Here is a 21,278-nt window from a genome sequence, read left to right as displayed (position 1 = left end):
GAAGAAGTAGAAATATCAGTTAGAAAGCTACAACTGTCTGAAGAGAAATGATGAGACTCTGAACTAAGCAGTGGCAGCAGAAGAGAGAGATTTGATGAGTATCATTGAGTTAAAGTGGGCAGGACCCACTACTCAAAAGAAGAGGCTGAAAGAGAAAGAAAAGAATAACTCCTGGGAGAAATAAGGAAGATATGAAGCCTGCACCAGTGAAAATAGTGAGGAAGGAGTTGATGTGAAATAAATTAATGAAACAGAAATGTTAGAATCAATTGAATGACTAGCTTCAGGGGCTGAGGAAGAAGGAAAAGGATACCTCCTTTGTTCTTGGCTTGAACTAGTGGGTGGATCGTGGGATCACAGATCAAAATGGGGAAAACAGAAGTGGATTTTGAGGGAAAGAAAATAATTTTTCAACACACTGAACTGGAGGTGGCTGAGTGCCAACCTGCAAGAGACAAATGTACGATTACAGTGGGAGATTTTTATATACCTCTCAAGGTTGTAAGCTAGCAAGGAGGATAGAACTGGAAATAAAAGGATAGCAAGCATGTGGCACTGTTAAAAGGGCTCTACATCTTTTATGGCAATTCTTGTAATTCTGTTAGATAGGTACTACTGTTATTCCTACTTTACAGATCAGCAAAAATTAGGCACAGAGCATTTTAGCAACTTATCCAAGGTCCCCAGGTGGGTAAGTGCTGGAGGCAGGATTTGAATTACAGTCTTAATTCCAGAGTCTGTGCTAACCATTTCACGGTGTTCACCTTGAGCTAGAAGCAGCACAGTCTGACATTGAAGGTATGGGAGAATATGTAGAATGCAAAGAGGACTAAGAGCAGAGTCCTGGGAAACACCAGTATTGAAAAGGGAGAGTAAAATAATTGGAACAGAAAGCTGAGTAGAGCCCCATGGCAGCGAAACAGAGAGAAAGTTTCAAGAAAGAGGAACTAATGAACAGTGTCATTTGATGCAGACATTTAAGTCAGATGGCTGAATTTGACAACTGCAAGGCCTGGGACATCACTCACAGACAGTTTTCCAAGAGGGTAGGGCCAGACTGCATTGGGTTGAGGAGAAAATGAGATGAAGACAAAAAGAGAGCTCCAAAAAGCTGAGCTGTGAAAGGAGAAGACTCAGGAGGTTACCGGAGGGGCATAAGTTTGGAAAGTTTTGTTTTGATAGGAAGTTAGGAGGGTTCTAAGCATTCTTTCATGCCAGATGTCCATTTTTAAAAAGTAAAATTCACAGACAGCTTGTTAAAAATCTGTAACACACTTCTTAAATTATTAAACTAGACTTGGGGACATGATACAAAGGAATTTTTGGACACCGCCTCCCATCTTCACATCTTGAGCTGATCACCTACCTCGGGCTCTACTGGGCCTACACTATCAATCTGTAGATGCTCTCATCAGGCTCTAGACACATCAGCTTTTCCTCAGTTCTTCAAACACACTAAGCTCTTTGCCTTCTCAGGCTTGCCTGTCACCTTTGCCTGGAAACTCTTGCCTGAATCAGCTTCCTCCATTGAGATCATGCAGCTATTTCTCAAATCCAAGGCCTCTTTCTCACTGTATTAACATACATAATCATAAAACATTTACTGCACTCTCACTAGTTACCAGGCTCTGTGCTATATGCTTTATTTGTGTAATTTCACTGAATTTTCACACTCATCTTCTCATGTAGACAGGTGCTTTGAAAATGATCTCCACTTGTACAGGTGAGGAAAGAGAGGAGGCTGCATAACTTGCCCAAGTTCACATTAAGTGGTGGTGCCAGGATTAGAATCTAGTTTTTCAAAAATAAAACAAATGAAGGCCACTGCTCACTTCAAGTGAAGGTACAATACTGTAGTTTGGGAAGTCCTGATCTAATTTTATTTATGTTCCGAGATAACATCTGCACTTTACAGGCTATGTCCCTAATCCACAAATTCAAATTTCACCCCCTCTTTCCACTTGCTTTCTGATGGCGGGAGGTAAGGGCAGAGAGCATCGGAGGGCTATTCCGAACTTCCAATTCTGCTTCTCCCGAGGATGCATGTGGGAAGGAGAAGAAATTCAAACGTTAGCAACTTATCTCTGGGCAATGAGGTAACCCGGGACCTAACAAGCGGCCGGCAGTTTTGGAGCTGAAGCCAACAATTCCCACACCGCATCAGTAGTAAAGGTGCTTACCTTAACTGCCACCTCCGGAGCCGAGTCCACTGCCACTGCTAGAGACGGCTTGGCTGAAGGCGATTTAGTCAAGTGCATGAGAGAGTCGGCGGCTGGTAGCGGACACCGACTGCTCTCACTGTCCGAGTCCGATTCGGACCCTGAACCCGAACCGTAGGAAGCGGCCAGAGCTGCAATCGCAGCCGACATGACGGCAACAAATCTTCTGCGGAGACCCTGTCAGGGCGGAAGAAGAAGAGGCTCCCAGGTCCTGACAGATTGCCATGGAACACATAATTAACTTTCTTTGCTAGGAAATAATTTCTTACATTTTAAAACAATAAGATAATTATTATTAGAATAACTACTGTCGAACTGAGAGCTTAAAAAAGTTTATCTAGGGAAAAAGAGAGAATTATAATAGCTTATAACTTTCAGGACCTAGTTGACTAAAGAATACGAGTTCCAAAATACCTTGAGGCCTCGCGGTCCTGCACTCCCAGCGTGCAGCGCGGCAGGAAGCACCAGAGGGCACAATGGGAAGTGTAGTTTGGAACGAGGGGGCGGGACGGGGGCGGGTCCCTCCTTGACCCCGCCCCCGAATGGATGTTCCATTCAATTGGTTGTCATCTTCCCTCATTCCCTAGCCAAGCACTGTTCTCTCCGTCCCCCTCCCCCAAACTGAGGATTGGGCAATACCACAGAACCTCAGGAAAGGGGGGAAGAGCGAGCTTCAGCCCCACTGATGGAGGAGTGGGCGGAGGCTGGGTTTCCCACCTCGACTGCACCTGGGCACTGGAGGCTGAAGAGGAAAGTGAGAATCTGAAGTTTTGAGACCTCTGACTGGCCGGGAATAGCTCCTGGGGCGGGGGGCAAGGATGGGACCATAGCCGGAGAGAGTCCTGAGGTCCCCCCTGCTTCTGGCGCGGGTCCCTGCGTCCGGTTGTGGAGCGTCTCGCGCGGGGAGGGGGCGGGGGGAGCGGCAGCTCGCGGTGTTGTTCACTCGCGCGTCGAGCACACGGTGGGTCCGGCGGCCGGTGGGCGCCCCAGGCGGCGTTCCCCGTGGCCTGGCGCCTCGGCCGCTGTCCTGAGCGGGTTCCGCCCCAGAGCCCGACCCTCCTGGGGGCCCTAGGTGGAGTCCCGCGAGCCGAGGGGGGCCGGCGACCGCTGCCGAAGCATGAAGAAGGGGTAAGCGAGAACCCCCAAGATTTCACGGTGAGCGCGAGTCCCTGAGGAATTGCTTTTTTCGGGGAGGGGGTGCTGGGAGAGGAACTCTTCCTCACCGGCCAGAGCAGACCGAGGGGTGTGTGGCCCGCAGAGGTGACGGGGATGGATGGGCGCGCCTCCCCCGCCCCGGCCTCCACCCCCATCCGCGGGTTTCCCGAGCGCCCACCGCCCACCCGCCAGCCGGGCTGGGTGCCGAGGGAGACGGCGGTGGGCGCGCCTGGGGCTCGGCTGCAGGGACCGCCCCGGGGCTGCTTTCGCCGGAGAGACTGCGGGTCTCACCTGAGGTGCCACCGCCCGGGCTTCCCTGCCCACCCGCGCCCACGATCCGCCCCGTGCCTCTTTCCGGGGGAGGCGGTAGCCCCGGGCGACAGAGAAACCTCTGCTCGCTCTACGTGCACGGGGCTCAGTAAAGCGAGCTCGTGCGTTTGCGTGTTTGCTCCGCGAGTCGGTGTCTAAAGACATAACGGTAAAGCGAGTGCAGGCTTCCTTTTCTTGGTTGGAAGGGAAGGCGAAGCAGTGCTGTCGCTTCTGGTGCCCGTTCGTGGGGGCTGCCTCGGGCAGAGTTAGGGAGCCGCTCACTCAGCGCTCATGTCGGCAGGACTCTCCATTGTGCCACCCAGATAATTATTCAACTATGCAGCATCCATTGCACCTTTCCCATTTTTCTTTTCCCCTTGCTACAGCATGCCCCCTAGCTTCGGTACTCTGACACCTTCTCTTGCACTTGCGGATAATGAACTGGAATAACGATGAAAAAAAGCACATCCTATCTCAACATACACGACCTGCCCTATAACCGATTAATTAATTGATCCCCAGCTAGACTAGGTACTTAAATACGACTTACTCTAATCATTTCCTTTTCTGTATAATAAGGTGTGCGGTGGTTCGACCTAAATTTTTTCTTTGGTGTTAGATTCACGGTTAGCTAAGGTTTTTTTTTGTTTTCACTAATTGATGTAATTGACTTATGGGTTATTCAATCCGTCTAATGTTCTTAAATTTAAATTTGCATGGTAGGTAACATTCATTTTTCTGATCATAGCACTATATCATGATTAAAAATGCAGTCTAAATTTGAACTCTCAGAAACAGTTTATCCTTTATACTCTAAGTTTCTGTTAGGAAACATATTTTTGTTTATATTGAATATTCGAATGAAGTATTTGATATAAAATTTCGGAAGTTTTGAATAAGAAAAGTTTTGTATTTGTTTTTCAGTAACAGAATGTGTCATTACTAATCGTTGCCTTCCATTGAGTGGAAGAATTTAATATTTAAGGTGAGGATTTTAACCACCGTATCAGTCATTCCCTAATTTATCTGATGTTATTTTTTATTCACTTTTGTCTTTGCAATATCATGTATTTAATTACTTGTTTTAGAATCCAATTTTTTTTTCTAACTTCGATCTACAAGTATGAGTAGGCTTCAGTTTTGCATGATCTACCTGAAGGATGAATTTTTTTTTTTTTAAATGCAAGAAACAACTGTTGGTTACTTGATTTTTATGTTAAAAACTATTTACATCTCATTATTTAAAAATAAATGATTCACTATCAAAAATAAGTGTTGTATTTTTATAATTTTCCTTTTCCATCTTGTTTAAGCTTGTTGCATTAACCCGTCTGATAAAAGAGAATCACATATAAGCATTGCAGAGGCAGTTTTAAGGTACGGTAATTGTTTTATGGCACTTGGAAGTGGCGCACATACAATATAAGTTGATGGTGTAGGATTAGTTGCTTGGTTAGGAAATGACCTTGCAATTTACAAAATGGACATCTTTGTGCCTTGGTTTCCTTATATGTAAATGGAGATAATATTTAGTGGATAGTGTGCATAAATTCAGGAAAGGTGTGTTTTTGTAGTCCTTTAAAAGAAAATTTAAATAGCTGATGAATGATAAAAAAAATTTCTGTGAAAAATACAATGAAAAAATGTCAGGATTTTCCTTGTCATGTTAGAATGGCTGATTAACATTGATTTTTGCTTTGGAGAGATATGCCTCTGAATTGAAAAATGTTTCTCATCTATCAATGGTTTTAAATAATTGCAGACATAAAGGTTATTACAGTTAATACCTACATGTAGTTAAACATATACAATAGTTAATAGTAAATAAAAATTATGACTTGATAATAAGTAGAATATTGAATTAAGTTAGTGAAGAATAATATAGTCAAAAAATATTAAGGCCTTTTTTGTTAAAAATTTGCAGGTGTTACAATCCAAAATGCTTAGTTGTGATCATTTATAAGGTATGCTATAGAGTTACTTTATTACTCATGTTTGTAAATATTCATATAGTCAGAGACAGTGTATTAATATTGTATAAGACTATATTTAATTATACATTTTGCTTTATTTTAGGAATAACTTAAGATATCTTTCCAAGTACTTGATTTTCATTATCACAGTACATAGTATCTTGTGACTTCCTTATTAGACTACTATCAAAAGTTTATATTATTAGCACTTTTACCAAAACAGTGCTTTTGGTTACTTTGTGAGAAAACTTCATATAGATAAGACTATTGAAGTGTGTTTAAAGTTAACTATTGTATGGTTTCTTTGTTGAGAATTTGATTGTTTTATAATGTTTTCTTAAATGAATTAAAATTTAGCTGTCACTGTCACTTGGGTAAATGCAGTAAAGTCATGGTTTTTTTAGTTATTTGAGGAAAGGAACTGACCTGCAGCTTATCGTCATAAATCCAAAGTTGTCAGTATAGTGTTTAACAAATAGTAGGGTTTCAGTTTTCTTTGTTGAACAAATAAAATGAATGTGTAAAGAATATCCATTGAATTAATATACTCAGTGAAACATTTTTAAAGATTTATCAAACATTTTAGTTAATGAAATGTATAACTTTATCTCAGGAGAAAAGAGAAAAATGAATTTGGAGGTTCTTGGAACTCCATTTACCTGTTCAGATCTAATTCCATTCATTACCTGTACACTTTGGAATTGGCACTAGATACTTAGCAGTCTTTGATTTATGAAATATTAACAATTTTCTTCTTATAGCTCACTTTATGAAGATGTATCAACATATTTTTTGTTTTCCCTATACTAGATAGAAGTGTGTTTGATTCTTTGCGACTTAACTTTTCTAGTGAAATAGTAATAAAAAGATATATGTAAATTAAATCCTGTGCTAAATGCCTGAGTGTCTAGTTGTTAAAAATAAATTACCCCTGAGGTGGAACTTTTTATAAAATTAAGAATCTTGTGTTTTTAGTTTATCACATTCAGCTTATAATTTTGTGAATTGGTAGTTCTAACTTACTACACGATTGATTATATTTTACAGCTTGTGAAATGGTTTGGAACTTGGGTCTTATTTTCTCAGAAACGATATACTTAGTGGTTAGAGTCACAGACAGCCCACTAAAGCCTATTTAAATAATAAAATACCTGAATTATAGGATTATGTTAATACTAAAAAAACCATAAAATTATGTTAATAATTAGCGTAAGTGTATTAAAATACCTATAATAATTTGTATGACAGTCTTTCTATGGGAAAAATAAGTTTCAGATCTACCTTGAAATGCTAGGATCTGTAACTCTCGTGTTAGACATGACAACATTAGGAACTTGTTCTCTTTCACCCAGTGGACTTGAAGAGGAGGCTGTTTCTCAGTTCAGTGAGTGGCATAGCCTTACATTATCTGGGACGAGAAGTTAGGACATGACAGAAATTAGAAGGAAATGCAGTCTTCTGTGTGACTTTACTTCTCAAGATATTTTTTTTTTTTTTTTTTTTTTTGAGACGGAGTCTTGCTCTGTCGCCCGGTCTGGAGTGCAGTGGCCGGATCTCAGCTCACTGCAAGCTCCGCCTCCCAGGTTTACGCCATTCTCCTGCCTCAGCCTCCCGAGTAGCTGGGACCACAGGCGCCCGCCACCTCGCCCGGCTAGTTTTTCGTATTTTTAGTAGAGACGGGGTTTCACCGTGTTAGCCAGGATGGTCTCAATCTCCTGACCTCGTGATCCGCCCGTCTCGGCCTCCCAAAGTGCTGGGATTACAGGCTTGAGCCACCGCGCCCGGCCAAGATATTTGATTATAAAATGAAAAGGTAGAAGTTGATGACTTCTGAGGTCTGTTTTAGCTACAAATAAAATTCCAAGGCTTGATATAACTTTGAAGCTTGATGTAATCCCACTTTTTTTCTGATAGTTCATTTTCCCTAATATTACAGCTTACGTACCTCTGTGAGGACATTTCTTTCTGGACCTACCTCTGAAAAAGAAAGTAGCTTTGATCCTTTCTCACATGCCTGTTCTCAAAAGCAAGATTTTTTAGTCTCTTAAAGGTGTTATTTTTGTGATGGGTTTTACGTTTGTTTTAAGTTTTAAAATAAACTCCCAGCACTGTCAAAAAACAGGATTTTTCTTTTGGATTGTTTCCTTTGTTTCCTTATTTTGAGCTATTAGTAAAGTCAGGGTAGATTTTATTCATACTTTGGAGAAAGATCATATCCAGTGAATCTCCATAGAATTTTTTTAAGGAAAAAAATGGAAGGAGGTGATGAAGTGGGAGTATGAAGATACAAAGATGGGTTATTGCCCCATGAAGTATGGGGCACCTTGTGTTTGTAGCAGCCTTACCTGGGGTGCAATGAAGCTTTGGTATGGATGTGATGGGGCTGAAGGCAGATTGAGAAAGTGAATCTATGAACTCCTTGAGGACGGTTTTGTTGTTAGTGTTTGGTTGTTTTGTTTTGCTTCATTTTTGTGTTCCTAGTGCCTGTTTTTGGTTTAATCTAAATGGAATGGATTTTTGATTGTATGCAATTACTACAGCATAAAAGAGAAGTCATTCTCTTCCTACATGGAAAGATCAGGGTGCTGTGAGGGAAGAGGTCAAAAAACACAGCTATTTTTGTCATATGCACTGGAGTATTTAATAGGCTTTTTATTAACTCCTTATTTGGAGATCAGTGATATTAAAAAATAATGTGTAACATGGTCCAAAAGGAAAAGAAGTAACATTGTTTGCTTGCTATATGTACAAGACACTGTATAGGTACTATCACATTTATTATTTCTCTTGTTTAGTTGCTACCATAGCCCTGTGAGGATTTAATTGAAGAAAAAGGTTAACTGAATTGAACAGGTTGTTTGTTCCGCCTAGCAGAAGCCCAGATTCTCTCAGAACTGCTTTATCTCCCCTTTTACTGATAAGTTACTGTTGGAGTAGTCGTTTTAATAACTTGATAATAGCAATTCTCCCTGCCTGCTACCGTCCCCTCATTTGTAATTGGTTCATTTAGTGGGTCCTGCTTGTTAAACCAATGATTCATAGTTCATAATCAGCACATAATTATTGAGGGCCAAGTAGGTGCTAAAAAGGATAGGTTTCTATTCTCTTGGCGTTAACAGTATAGTAAAAAACAGGTGTTGAACAAAACATTTGTACTTAGAAATTTTGGTGAATGCTATAAGGGAAAAGAAGAGGGAACTGGATTTACATTGGGAGTTAGGGGAGGCTTCTTGGAGGCAGGATTAGTGGAAGTTAGGTAGGTAGAAAAGGAAGAGAATGCAAAGAACAGATGAAACAGTTAAAGCTTAGTGTAAGAGGGATTGTGACTTGATAGGAGGTTGCAGAGGTAAACAGAAGCCAGACTATGCAGAGGGCCTACATGAGGCTTATTTTAACAAAGTTAAGGATTTTAAGTCTCTTGGGGAAGGCCATGAAGAGTTTTAATCAGGTTAATTACTGAATCAGATCTATCTTTTATAAAGATCACTTTGGCTTGAAAGGGGCCAGAGAGACCAATCACAATTCTGTTGATTTCTGTGGTTTATTGGCCTGGTTTTAGACACTTGCACTAAGCCAAGTCACTCAGAACTTTTCCTGGGTCCTCCATGCCCAGAGGTTGAATAATTTGTTTTCTCTTCAATTGCTGAAGCTGTGAGATACAAAACTCTGAAACCATTAATGGCCTTGTTTCTTGCCCTATGAGCTAGATAAGCTGGGGCTTCTAGAACAAAGAGTGCAAAGAAGCAGATGCACAGAGTCCTGACTGTATTCGAGTTCCTTTGTCCATGGTCCTGAGATTGAGTTCCAGAGACATCCTAGTTATCTTTGTCATAAGTCCTCTTTTTTGCATAAACTGTTAGAATTGTATTTGTGGTACTTGTCAACCAGCAAACTGAGTCCTCCCATAGATCAAGTAATTTGCTCAAGGTCACATGGCTAATAGAAACGGAGATGGAATTTGAACACAGATATATGTGATTTCAAAGTCCCATTTTTTTCCTACTCCCTTATGCTGCAAAGGTACCATTTCTTAAACTAAAGGTCCTAAAGGAATTCTAAGGAGGTAGATTTTGGGTGGGTTGACGTCTATTGGATGATGATGATGACAGCAAAAGTTTTTTTTTTTTTTTGATAATAGTTAGTCCAGCATCTAGCCATTCTTTATTCCTAACCCCTAGCCAGGTGTACTCCAATAAAGTTACATTGACTAACTTACTTGAAAAGAAGAAAAGCTTATGTATCAGGGCATGGATTAACTTGTTTGATTCATTTACCAGAAAATATCAAGTCTGTTATGTTTTTACCTTATGCTACAAAAGTAAGCTTGTTTTCTAGCCATTTTAATAGGGACATCTCTTGTCTTATTTTGCTAAATTTTCATAACATACATGTGCTAGAGGTTATGCCAGAGAATTGTGGAAAGGTTAAATGAAAAGGGAGGAACAGTGAAGCATTTTATATTATAGTTGAGGATGAAGACTAGCACTCATTTCTTAAAATTATTTTTATAGATTTAGAGGGTACAAGCTACATGGATATATTGCATAGGGGCAAAGCCTGGGCTTTTTAGTATAGTGTACATTGTACCCATTAAGTAATTTCTCATCCCTCACCCACCATCTATCCTTCCACTCTTCAGAGTCTCCATTGTCTATTATTCCACTCTTTATGTCCATGTATACAAATTATTTAGCTCCCACTTATAAATGAGAACATACGGTATTTGACTTTCTGTTTCTGAGTTAGATAATGGTCTTTAGATAATGGTCTCTGGTTCCATCCATGTTGCTGCAAAAGAGATGATTTCATTCTTTTTTTTTTTTTTTTTTTTGAGGCAGAGTCTCGCTCTGTCGCCCGGACTGGAGTGCAGTGGCCGGATCTCAGCTCACTGCAAGCTCCGCCTCCCAGGTTCACGCCATTCTCCTGCCTCAGCCTCCCGAGTAGCTGGGACTACAGGCGCCCGCCACCTCGCCCGGCTAGTTTTTTGTATTTTTTAGTAGAGACGAGGTTTCACCGTGTTAGCCAGGATGGTCTCGATCTCCTGACCTCGTGATCCGCCCATCTTGGCCTCCCAAAGTGCTGGGATTACAGGCTTGAGCCACCGCGCCCGGCCCCGATTTCATTCTTTTTAATGGCTGAGTAGTATTCCATTATTTGTATTTAAATTTTCTTTATTCATCTGTCAATGGACACTTAGGGTGATTCCATATCTTTGCTATTTTGAATGGTAGCACTCATTTTTTTAAAACCAGAATAAAAGCTCTGTGTGGTACATCATAATACATGACTACAAATTTATCAATTTTGTTATTATTTTCAAAGACTCTTCATTTAGTTTCATTGATTTTTTTTCTCTTGATTTCCTGTTTTCAATTACGTAGATTTCTGCCTTAATTATTCCATGGTGTATATGTGCCACAGTTTCTTAATCCAGTCTATCATTGATGGACATTTGGGTTAGTTCCAAGTCTTTGCTATGTGAATAGTGCCACAATAAATATACGTTTCCTTTTGTCTTTATAGTAGCATGATTTGTAATCCTTTGGGTATATACCCAGTAATGAGATCGCTGGGTCAAATGGTAATTCTAGTTCTAGATCCTTGAGGAATCGCCACACTGTCTTCCACAATGGTTGAACTAATTTTCACTCCCACTGACGTGTAAAAGCGTTCCTGTTTCTCCACATCCTCTCCAGCACCTGTTGTTTCCTGACTTTTTAATGATTGCCATTCTAACTGGTGTGAGATGGTATCTCATTGTGGTTTTGATTTGCATTTCTCTGATGACCAGTGATGATGAGCATTTTTTCTTGTGTCCATTGGCTGCAGAAATGTCTTCTTTTGAGAAGTGTCTGTTCATATCCTTTGCCCACTTTTTGATGAGTTGTTTTTTTCTTGTAAATTTGTTTGAGTTATTTGTAGATTCTGGATATTAGCCCTTTGTCGGAAGGGTAGATTGCAAATATTTTCTCCCATTCTGTAGGTTACCATTCTGTAGGTAACCTACAGGTAACCTGTTGAAACTGCTATCACTCTGATGGTAGTTTCTTTTGCCGTGCAGAAGCTCTTTAGTTTAATTAGATCCCATTTGTCAATTTTGGCTTTTGTTGCCATTGCTTTTGGTGTTTTAGTCATGAAGTCCTTGCCCATGCCTATGTCCTGAATGGTATTGCCTAGGTTTTTGGTTTTTGTGGTTTTATAGATCCTTCTACTTTTCTAATACAGACTTCATGATATTTTCAACTTAAAACAGGTTTATTGGGATGTAATCCCATCATAGACTGTGGACCATCTATATATACACTCGGTGCCATAAATTCCAAGCACTGCTTTTCGTGCATCCCACACATTTTGATAAATTGTATGTTCATTTTCACTTAATGCAAAGTATTAAGAAATTTCTCTTGAGACTTTGAACCATGTGTTATTTAGAAGTGTGATGTTTAATCTCCAAATGTTTTGAGATTTTCCCGTTTATCTTTCTGAGATTGCTCTCTAGTTTAATTGCATTGTGATCTGAGAGCATATACTCTGTTAGTTCTCTTCTTTTAAATTTTTTCAGGTGTGTTTTATGGCCTAGAATATAGTCTGTCTCAGTGAATGACTTATGTGAGCTTGAGAATAACGTGTATTCTGTTGTTGTTGGTTGAAGTACTATATAAATAGCAGTTAGATCCAGTTGATTGGTGGTATTTAGTTCAACTGTATTGTTACTGATTTTTTGCCTTTCAGTTAATTACTGATAGAAGGATGTTGATATCTCCAGCTGTGATCATGAGTTCATGTTTCCCCTGGTAGTTTTATCAGCTTTTTGCTTCACATTTTGATGCTCTGTTAGGTGCATATACATTAAGAATTGTTAGGTCTTGGAGAATTTGCCCCTTTATCAGAATGCAGTGCCTTTCTTTATCCCTGTTAATTTCCCTTGCTCAGAAACCTACTTTGTCTCAAATTGATACAGCTACTTCAGATTTGTTTTGGTTAATGTTAGCATGGTATATCTTTCTCCATTTCTTTACTTTTAATCTATTTCTATATTTAAAGTGAGTTTCTTATATACAATATATAGTTAGGTCTTTTTTAAAAATCTACTCTGTCTCTTACCTTTTAATTGGTGTTTTTAGACCATTCACATTTAAAGTGATTATTGATGTATTAAAATCTAATGTATTTGCAGCTGTTTTTTATTCATTGCACTTGTTCTTTGTTTCATTAAAAAGAAAAAGTTGGCTGGGCTGTGGCTCACACCTGTAATCCCAACACTTTAGGAGGCTGAGTCAGGCCAGTCACTTGAGCCCAGGAGTTTGAGACCAGCCTGGGCAACATGGTGAAACCCTGTCTCTACAAAAAAATACAAAAATTAGCCAGGTGTGGTGGCATGCACCTGTAGTCCCAGCTACTTGGGAGACTGAGGTAGTAGGATCACTTGAGCGTGGGAGGCGGAGTTTGCAGTGAGCCAAGATTGCACACTATACTCCGGTCTGAGTGATGGAAGGAACCTCTGTTTCACCCTCTCCACCCCCCAAAAATGTCCTCTCTTTTTCTGCTTTCTCTGATTTTAATTGAGCACTTTGTATGGTTGCTTTTCTCTCCTCTCTTAGCATATCAATTATACTTCTTTCTTTTTAAAATGTTTTGTAAGTGGTTGTCCTAGTTTGCCTCTCTTTTTGTATGATTACTGAGGAGAAGTCTAATCTAATTTTTATCACTATCCCTCTATAGGTAAAGTGGTTTTTCTCTGTCTTTCAGAATTTTTCTTTGTCTTTGGTTTTCAGCAGTTTGAACATCACATGCCTAGGTGTAGATTTTCTGGTATTTATCCTGCTTGATGATCTCTGAGCTTCATGGATTTGCTGTTTGGTTTCTTAATTTTGGAAAAATTTTGAGCACCTGTATATGCTAGGCATTGTACTAAATATCTTATGCATGTGATTTAATCCTCACGACAACCCTGTGAAGAAATATGATTCTCATTATTTGTGGTGGGAACTAAGTTTTAAATATAGACCACTACAGAATTTTTTTACAATAGTCACTAAAATTTAACTGCCTTGGGCTTACCCCTTACTTAAGCTTCCCCTAGATGTAATGAAAAAATTGAATTATTTTGGTTGACTTGTTAGGTCACAATACTGGAGGTGAGTGTTAGGGACTGATTTCAGCATTCAAGTCGTGTGCAGTGTATCAGATTTGTGTACCATCAAAGGAGTTGAATGAAAATGGCTATGTTGTGTCCTTTTGATGAGATGCAACTGTTTTACCAGCAATTTGCATACATTTGAAAGTTGACTGAACCAATTAATGGAGAATCCAGTACTTTGCTTTAATTTAAAGATGATCTCAATTCCTAAGTCATTGAGTGCTGTTAGTAGAAATAGAGAAGCCCAAACAATGAGTAAGTTTCCTTTTTGGGGTGAGTGGGAAATGATAGATAATGAATTTGATTTTGGATATTTTGAATTTGAATTAGTGAGATGTCCCTGTGGAGCTGTCTGGCAGACTGATAGCACAGGACTGTATATTGTCAGGACTGTTATGGTTGATTGTATAAGTTTGTGTAAGTAATTTAGAACCCTTGATGGTTAAAGATCTGGCAATGATGGATTTATGATGAGGAGAAAGTGTAGAAATAACTAAGTGTAACAAAACTGTTGACTCCTAACATTGAGTGGAAAGAAAAAGGATAGACAGAAGAGGATACCGAAGGTGTGATCAAAGGATATAATGTGTTGCATTCTTTTTTTTTTTTTTTTTTGAGGCGGAGTCTCGCTCTGTCGCCCGGACTGGAGTGCAGTGGCCAGATCTCAGCTCACTGCAAGCTCCGCCTCCCGGGTTTACACCATTCTCCTGCCTCAGCCTCCCGAGCAGCTGGGACTACAGGCGCCCGCCACCTCGCCCAGCTAGTTTTTGTATTTTTAGTAGAGACGGGGTTTCACCGTGTTAGCCAGGATGGTCTCGATCTCCTGACCTCGTGATCCGCCCGTCTCGGCCTCCCAAAGTGCTGGGATTACAGGCTTGAGCCACCGCGCCCGGCTGCATTCTTAATATTACTGTTCTCTTGGGACAGGGGATAAGGCCTTGTGGTCTGGCCAGATCTCCGAGGAGGAATGTGAGATGCTAGTGAGTAGGAAGGGAAGCAAAGAAAAAGTGTGTTGATGGTTTTGAAAGCAGAGGAGAATGACAGGATTGCAGGAACTTGGTAAGGACAAAGTTGTTTTATAATAATGAGGCAATGAATGGATAGGGTAGAATATTTATGTCAGAAAGAGACACTTCGGAGATGGAGATCTCATAGGTAGAGCGATTAAAAGAGTCTGTGCACAGACACTTGTTGTGCTTAGAAGTAGAAGGAAAGGTGCTACTCCTCAGGACTGGAAGTACTGGCAGTGGAGCCCTCGAGAGATGGGGTTCAGTTTTTAAAGCCTTGCTCTTGTCTATATACTTCTAACAGTTGCTCTAGGCTTGGCAAGTAGTAAAGCCACATCATTTGAAGTGGGAATCTTGGAGGGATGAAGGTGGTTATGTGTTACTACTGATTCCTGTATTTTAAAATGTATTCTTCTTGCTTGCAAAAACAAGTCTTTGTCATTGTGATAGAGGCAGTGTACAACTGCATGCCTCATATACAGTAAGATAGTGTTAACATCATAAAAATCACCATTTTAACTATCACAGAAGGAAATGAAATAGAGCATGTCTTTCAGTGGATTTGTACATACAGAACTTAATTTCATTCATTAGCATTAAAAAGAAAATGTAAATTTTTTGGTAATGCTATACTAAGTACAGAAAGATGACATTAATGACTTCTTATCAGTTAAACATGAATTTCAATATGTATTTCGTGTAGTAGGGATGGCTTTATGAGTTCCTCAACAATTTTAATTAAATTCATTAAATTCACTCATTATTAACGGTTATGTGAGAGGTCATGTTAGGAACAGAAAGTGCGGTGAAAATAGTATTTATTTTACTATTCTAATGAAATCTTGAGATATAAGAGGTAATTGTTATAAAAGGGCTTTTGGAACAAGTCTATATTAACGTTTAGATGCTACTTTTAAATTTTAAGGCTAGGGAACTAGGACCATAGACGAGATCATGATTTACATTTTCCATTAAATAATCAGTGTGGTATGTAAATGTTTCCAGTGTAATCAGTGACTAGAATAAACAAATATTTGTTTTGGTTGTCATCAATTTAGCTTTATTATTTTGAATTTTAAGTGACTATACCAATAATATTGAACTTAAACTACAGAAAGATGGTGATGATTTATTGAAAATTAAGTCACTTATTTTTAATTATGTTGTTTCTATTTGAATTTGTTTTTCATTTGTAGCTGCCTCACCAAATATTAGTAGAATTATCTATAGTTGACCTTATTTGAGGGTTATGGTGAAACATGTAAATTATAGATGTAGCTGATCTTAAGAAAACATAATATGAATGAGATTACTAATGGAGTGAGTTTGGCTAAAAGTAAGAGAAAAGGTACAAGGACTAAGTCCTGGAGTCCTCAAATAATTAGAGGTACAGAAGATAAAGAAAAGGATGCACTAGCAGAGGAGACTGAGAAGGAGGTGGAAGAAAAGCCAAGAACTTGAGGTACCCTGGAAGTCAACTTAAGCAGGTGTTTAAAGGAGTGAAACGCAGTCGAGTTGTATCAGATGCTGTTGATAGTTTGAGTGAGAAGAGGTCTGAGAATTAGCCATTGGCTATAGCAGATAACTGACCGTGGTGAGATGGTTTGGCACAGTGCGGGGAATGAAAGCCTGAACAGGACAGATTTTAGTGAGAATTGGAAGAGAGAAATCAGATAACTCATTCAAGAAATTTTACCATAAAGGAGAATAGAAATTGGGAGAGGAGTGGCTGGAGGGAGAAGTGGGACCAAGAGAAGTTTTTGTTGGTGGTGGTGGTAGCTTTTTTTTTTTTTTTAAGATGGGTGAAATTATAGCGTGTCTCTATGCCAATGGAAGTGATTCAGAAGAGGGAAAAATGATGACACAGAAGAAAGGAAGGATAATTAATTCCTATTGCTTAAATAGGATTTGGGAACTGGCCTAGAACTTTGCCACTGGGTGAAATGGTTTCTGTGGAGAAATTTTTGATTTTGACATAGACAAATTATAAATGCCTAATAACGCAAATCATCTGTTGTTTTATAGTTGTAGATTATCTTTATTGATGTGCACTGTACTCTTTTATATATTTTAAAGCTTATGTCTAATATTACTAAGTTTAAATCAGTTATTTTTTGTGACTAGGCCCTAGCAAATAAGCATTTTATAGTATGTGATTATTGTCTTTAGTTGGAATAGTTAATGCTATTTGATTAAATGGATTTTTGAAAGCTTTACTGAAATACAGTTGACATATAATAAACTGTACAATTGGATGAGTTTGGATTTATGCATACACTCTATCATGACATCAAAATAATGAACCCCCAAAAGTTTCCTAGTTATTTTTGTAATCCCTGCATCCTACCTCTCCCTTCTGCATCTGCAAACCCTCACCCCTTCCCTAAGCAATGACTAATCTACTTTCTGTCACTGTAGGTTAGTTTGCATTTTCTAAAACTTTATATGTATGGAATCATGTAGTCTGCATATAGTATGCAACACAGTCATGTGTTGCTTGATGACAAGGATACGTTCTGAGAAATTGTTAGGCAATTTTGTCATTGTGTGAACATCATAGACTGTACTTACACAATTCTAGATAGTATAGCCTGCTACACACCTAGGGTACATGGTAGAGCCTATTGCTCCTAAGCTACAAACCTGTACAGCATGTTACTGTACTGAATAATGTAGGCAGTTGTAACACAATAGTAAGTATGAAGATATTAAACATCTAAATATAGAAAAGGTACAATAAATATATGGTATTAATATAAGAGATTAAAAATGGTACACCTGTATAAGGCACTTACTATGAATGGAGCTTACAGGACTGGAAGTTGCTCTGGGTGACTCTGAGTGGTGAATGAATGGGAAGGCCTAGGACATTACTGTATGTGACTGTAGTTGTTATAAACACTGTATACTTAGGTTACACTAAATTATAAAAATTTCTTCAGTAATAACTTTAACTTACTGTAACATTTTTGCTATATAAATGTTTAATTTTTTAACTTTATGACTCTTATAATGGCAACTTAAAACAGACTATACAGCTGTACAAAAGTATTTTCCTTATATTGTATAAGCCTTTTTTATTTTTAAAATTTTAAAAGCTTTTTTTGGTTAAAAACTAATACTGAAACACACACCTTATCCTAGGCCTACACAGGGTCAGAATAATTGATACCACTATCTTCCACCTCCACATCTTGTCCCACTGGAAGGTCTTCAGAGGCAGTAACAGGCATGGAGCTGTCATCTCCTATGATAACAATGCCTTCTGGAATACCTCCTGAAAGAGCTGCCTGAGGGTCTTTCTAACTTTGTAAAATAAAAAATATATAAGTAGAAGGAGTACAGTGTAAAATAATGATAAAAAGTATAGGATAGTAGATACATAAACCAGTAATATAGTAGTTTATTCTCATTATCAAGTATTATGTAACTATACTTCTATGTAACTGGCAGCACAGTAGGGTTTTTTTTTTTTGTTTTTTTCAGTATCACCACAAATATGTGAGATGGTTCCCTTACCTATGATGGCTAACATCGTGTGATGGCTACAGTGTTACTAGGTGATAGGAATTTTTGTTAGTTCCCTTAGAACATTATGTGACTATCGTCATATATGTAGTCCATCACTGACTGTAACTCATGACTGCAACTCCAGTTATTTTAAGATAGGGTAGCCATTTATCCTTGGAAGATTCTGCTTTAAGAAATACTTAAAAAAATTTTTCACACACAAAAAAAAGTTTTTGAGTTTTGTGTGCTATGTGCCAGGCTTTATGCTAATCACTGTATCTTATTTGATCTTCATAAACAGCCGGCCAAAGAAGGCAGGACTAGCTACAGAGGGATGGAGAAGTTAAGGTTCTTTGCACAGTTTGTAAATGGCAGAGCCAAGATTCAAACCCATCTGCTCTGTGGTCAGACTCTGTACTCCTAACTGCTATTTTGTCTACCTTTAACTGCCATTTTGTCTACTCTGCTAAATTTTACAGATTAAATACAACTAGCAATATTTTTGCTTGAGGACAGAGTAAATAAAAATTGTCATCCATTGCTACAGTATAAAATACCAATATTAGCTTATTATTTTAATGAATGTAACACTAAAACTGAAAGACCTTTCATTTCATGTTAACTTTCTGGTATCCCTGGTCATTTTTTGAGCCCTGCTTTCTATAAAATGAGTAAGCTAACTGTTCTCATTGTCTTCAGGATAGTCTTTGTAAAGACTATACTTTGGTGTGTAAATGTAATTTGGGGAATACCACTGATTTTTTAAAACATTTAAAATCTTTTCAGGGTAAAAGAGTTCAGAAATATTTTGGTCAAAATGAGAACTCAGATTAGGAGAATTATTGTAGGGCATTTTTTTTTTTTAATTGGTAAACTCTCTTCTTAGTCTTCTTTCTCCCTGGTTTCCTGATCGAAGACACTGTTTCTTTTTCATAAGCATTCATCTGCTTTCCCATTTCCTTTATTCCCTAAATAATGTAGAATAAATGGCTTATCATATTTTGGCTTGCTGTATCACTGATTTTTTCATGAATGATTCTCTTTTCCCATCTATATCCTTGACATCTTTAAAATTTAACTTTGCACTGCTGCATTTTTCCCCCTTCTCCTTTTACAAAAACTGTGCCTATCTATTTGACTTTCATTGTGCTTAGCTTCTTTTATTCCTGGAATTCATGCATCTTGCCAGGAACATAAAGGGAGCTAGAATGGTGCACAAGAACTAAGGCTTCTAGAACCTTGTACTCAGACTTTATCGTGCATCTTGGTAAAAAGCAGGTTCTGATTCAGAAGATCAGGGGTGGTACCAAAATACACAGTTCTTACAAGTTCCTAGGTGATGTTGATGCTGCTGATGCTGGTTTAAGGACCACCTTTTGCATTATCACTGGTATAGAAGATCCATGTCAGAAGGAAGTAGTTAGAAAAAGTATTGCTTTATATAACAATATATTATAAAAAAAAGGAAAAGTATTGCTTTGAAGGGAATACATTCTTAAATGATCATGTTTATAAAAGAGATGAATTCAGAGGAGAGGCAAAAGGTCAGGTAGGTAGTTTGAGAAAAAACAGAAAGGCGACAGACATCTGAATAGAATACCTTCTTAGTTCCTAATGTTGCTAGAACTCTCTTATGACATTTAAAAAATTGTGGTAAGATACACATGAGTTAAAATTTACAATTTTAATCATTGGAAAGTGTATAATTCAGTGGCATTAAGGACATTCACGTCTTCCAACTTCTTTTTTTAAGATACTTTTATTTTTAGACCAGTTTTAGGTTCATGGCAAAATTAAGCAGAAAGTACAGAGAGTTCCCATGTATTCTCTGACTCCACATATGTATAGCCTATCAACATTCCGTATCAGAATAGTACATTTATTACAACTGATGAACTTACATTGATAATTAACTCAAGGTTAATACTTTATACTAGGGTTCACTCTTGGTGTTGTATATTTGATGGATTTTGATATGAGAAATGTGTAATTTCACCTATCTGCCATTTTAGTATAATACAGAATAGTTTCAGTGCCCTAAAAATCTGTCCTCTGCCAATTCATCCTCTCTCCTTTCCTGCCCCTGGAAACCACTAATCTTTTTACTCTTTATAGTTATGCCTTTTCTATCATGTCATGTAGTTGGAATCATAGAGTATGTAGCCTTTTCAAATTGGCTTCTTTTGACTTGGTAATATGCATTTAAGGTTCCTCCCATGTATTTTCATGGCTTGATATTTCTTTTGAGCGCTGAATAATATTCCATTGTTTGGGTGTACCACGCTTTATTTTACTTACCTACTTGAGGATATATTGGTTGGTTCCAAGTTTCGGCAGTTATGAATAAAACTGCTAAAATGTCGACGCTGAGATTTTTGTATGGGCGTAAGCTTTCACCTCATTGGGTAAATACCAAAGAATGTTTTTGCTGGATTGTATGGTAAGAGTTTGTTTCATTTTATAAGAAACTGCCAAACTGTCTTCCAATTATGCATTCTCAAGAGCAGCGAATGAGAGTTCTTCTTGCTCTGCATTCTCTCCATCATTTGGTATTGCCAGTGTTGTAGATTTTGGCCATTCTAATAGGCATGTAGCAGTATCTCGTTTTAGTTTGCAATTTGCTACTGACACGTGATGCATGACGTTGAGCATCTTTTCATATGTTTATTTGCAGTCATGCAATCAGTGTATCTCTTTTGGTGAAGTATCTATTGAGTTGAGAACTTTTTCCCGATTTTTAATCAAGATGTTCATTTTCTTGTTGAATTTTAAGAGTTCTTTGTATATTCTGAATAAGTCTTTTATTAGTCTTTTGCAAATATTTTCTCCCAGTTTATAGATTGTTTTCTCATTCTCTCAACATTGTCTTAACAGAGCAGAACTTTTTAATTTTAATAAAGTCCAACTTACCAATTATTTTTCATGGATTGTGCCTTTGGTGTTGTATTTAAAATGTCGTCTTCAA

At 38.4% G+C, this 21,278-nt stretch overlaps 2 protein-coding genes across 9 annotated transcripts in view; one reads left to right on the top strand and one right to left on the bottom strand.

Moving 5' to 3' along the window:
* Positions 1–2,763, bottom strand: part of CDC40 (cell division cycle 40) — a 50,459-nt gene extending 47,696 nt beyond the window's left edge. Inside the window, exons 1-2 of one of the 2 annotated variants that reach the window (XM_033234866.1) lie at positions 2,634–2,763; positions 2,181–2,430 (exon numbers count right to left, since the gene is read on the bottom strand). In XM_033234866.1, coding sequence (XP_033090757.1) covers positions 2,181–2,369 — 189 coding nt within the window. In that variant the 5' untranslated portion in view covers positions 2,370–2,430; positions 2,634–2,763. The other variant, XM_033234865.1, reaches the window with a different exon arrangement.
* A 2-nt stretch (positions 2,764–2,765) lies between these two features.
* Positions 2,766–21,278, top strand: part of WASF1 (WASP family member 1) — an 84,778-nt gene continuing 66,265 nt past the window's right edge. For 3 of the 7 annotated variants that reach the window (XM_033234874.1, XM_033234868.1, XM_033234869.1), the window contains exon 1: positions 2,766–3,374. The gene's annotated coding sequence lies outside the window, so the exon portion shown is untranslated. Of the gene's footprint in view, positions 3,375–4,607; positions 4,669–4,996; positions 5,061–21,278 lie in introns of all 7 variants that reach the window. The other 4 variants (XM_033234873.1, XM_033234870.1, XM_033234871.1 and 1 more) reach the window with 3 other exon arrangements.

The sequence above is a fragment of the Trachypithecus francoisi genome, unplaced genomic scaffold (genome assembly GCF_009764315.1).
Source record: "Trachypithecus francoisi isolate TF-2019V2 unplaced genomic scaffold, Tfra_2.0 Lachesis_group15, whole genome shotgun sequence".
In the NCBI taxonomy this organism is placed as follows: Eukaryota; Metazoa; Chordata; class Mammalia; order Primates; family Cercopithecidae; genus Trachypithecus; species Trachypithecus francoisi.
This window is presented reverse-complemented; position numbering and strand designations above follow the sequence as displayed.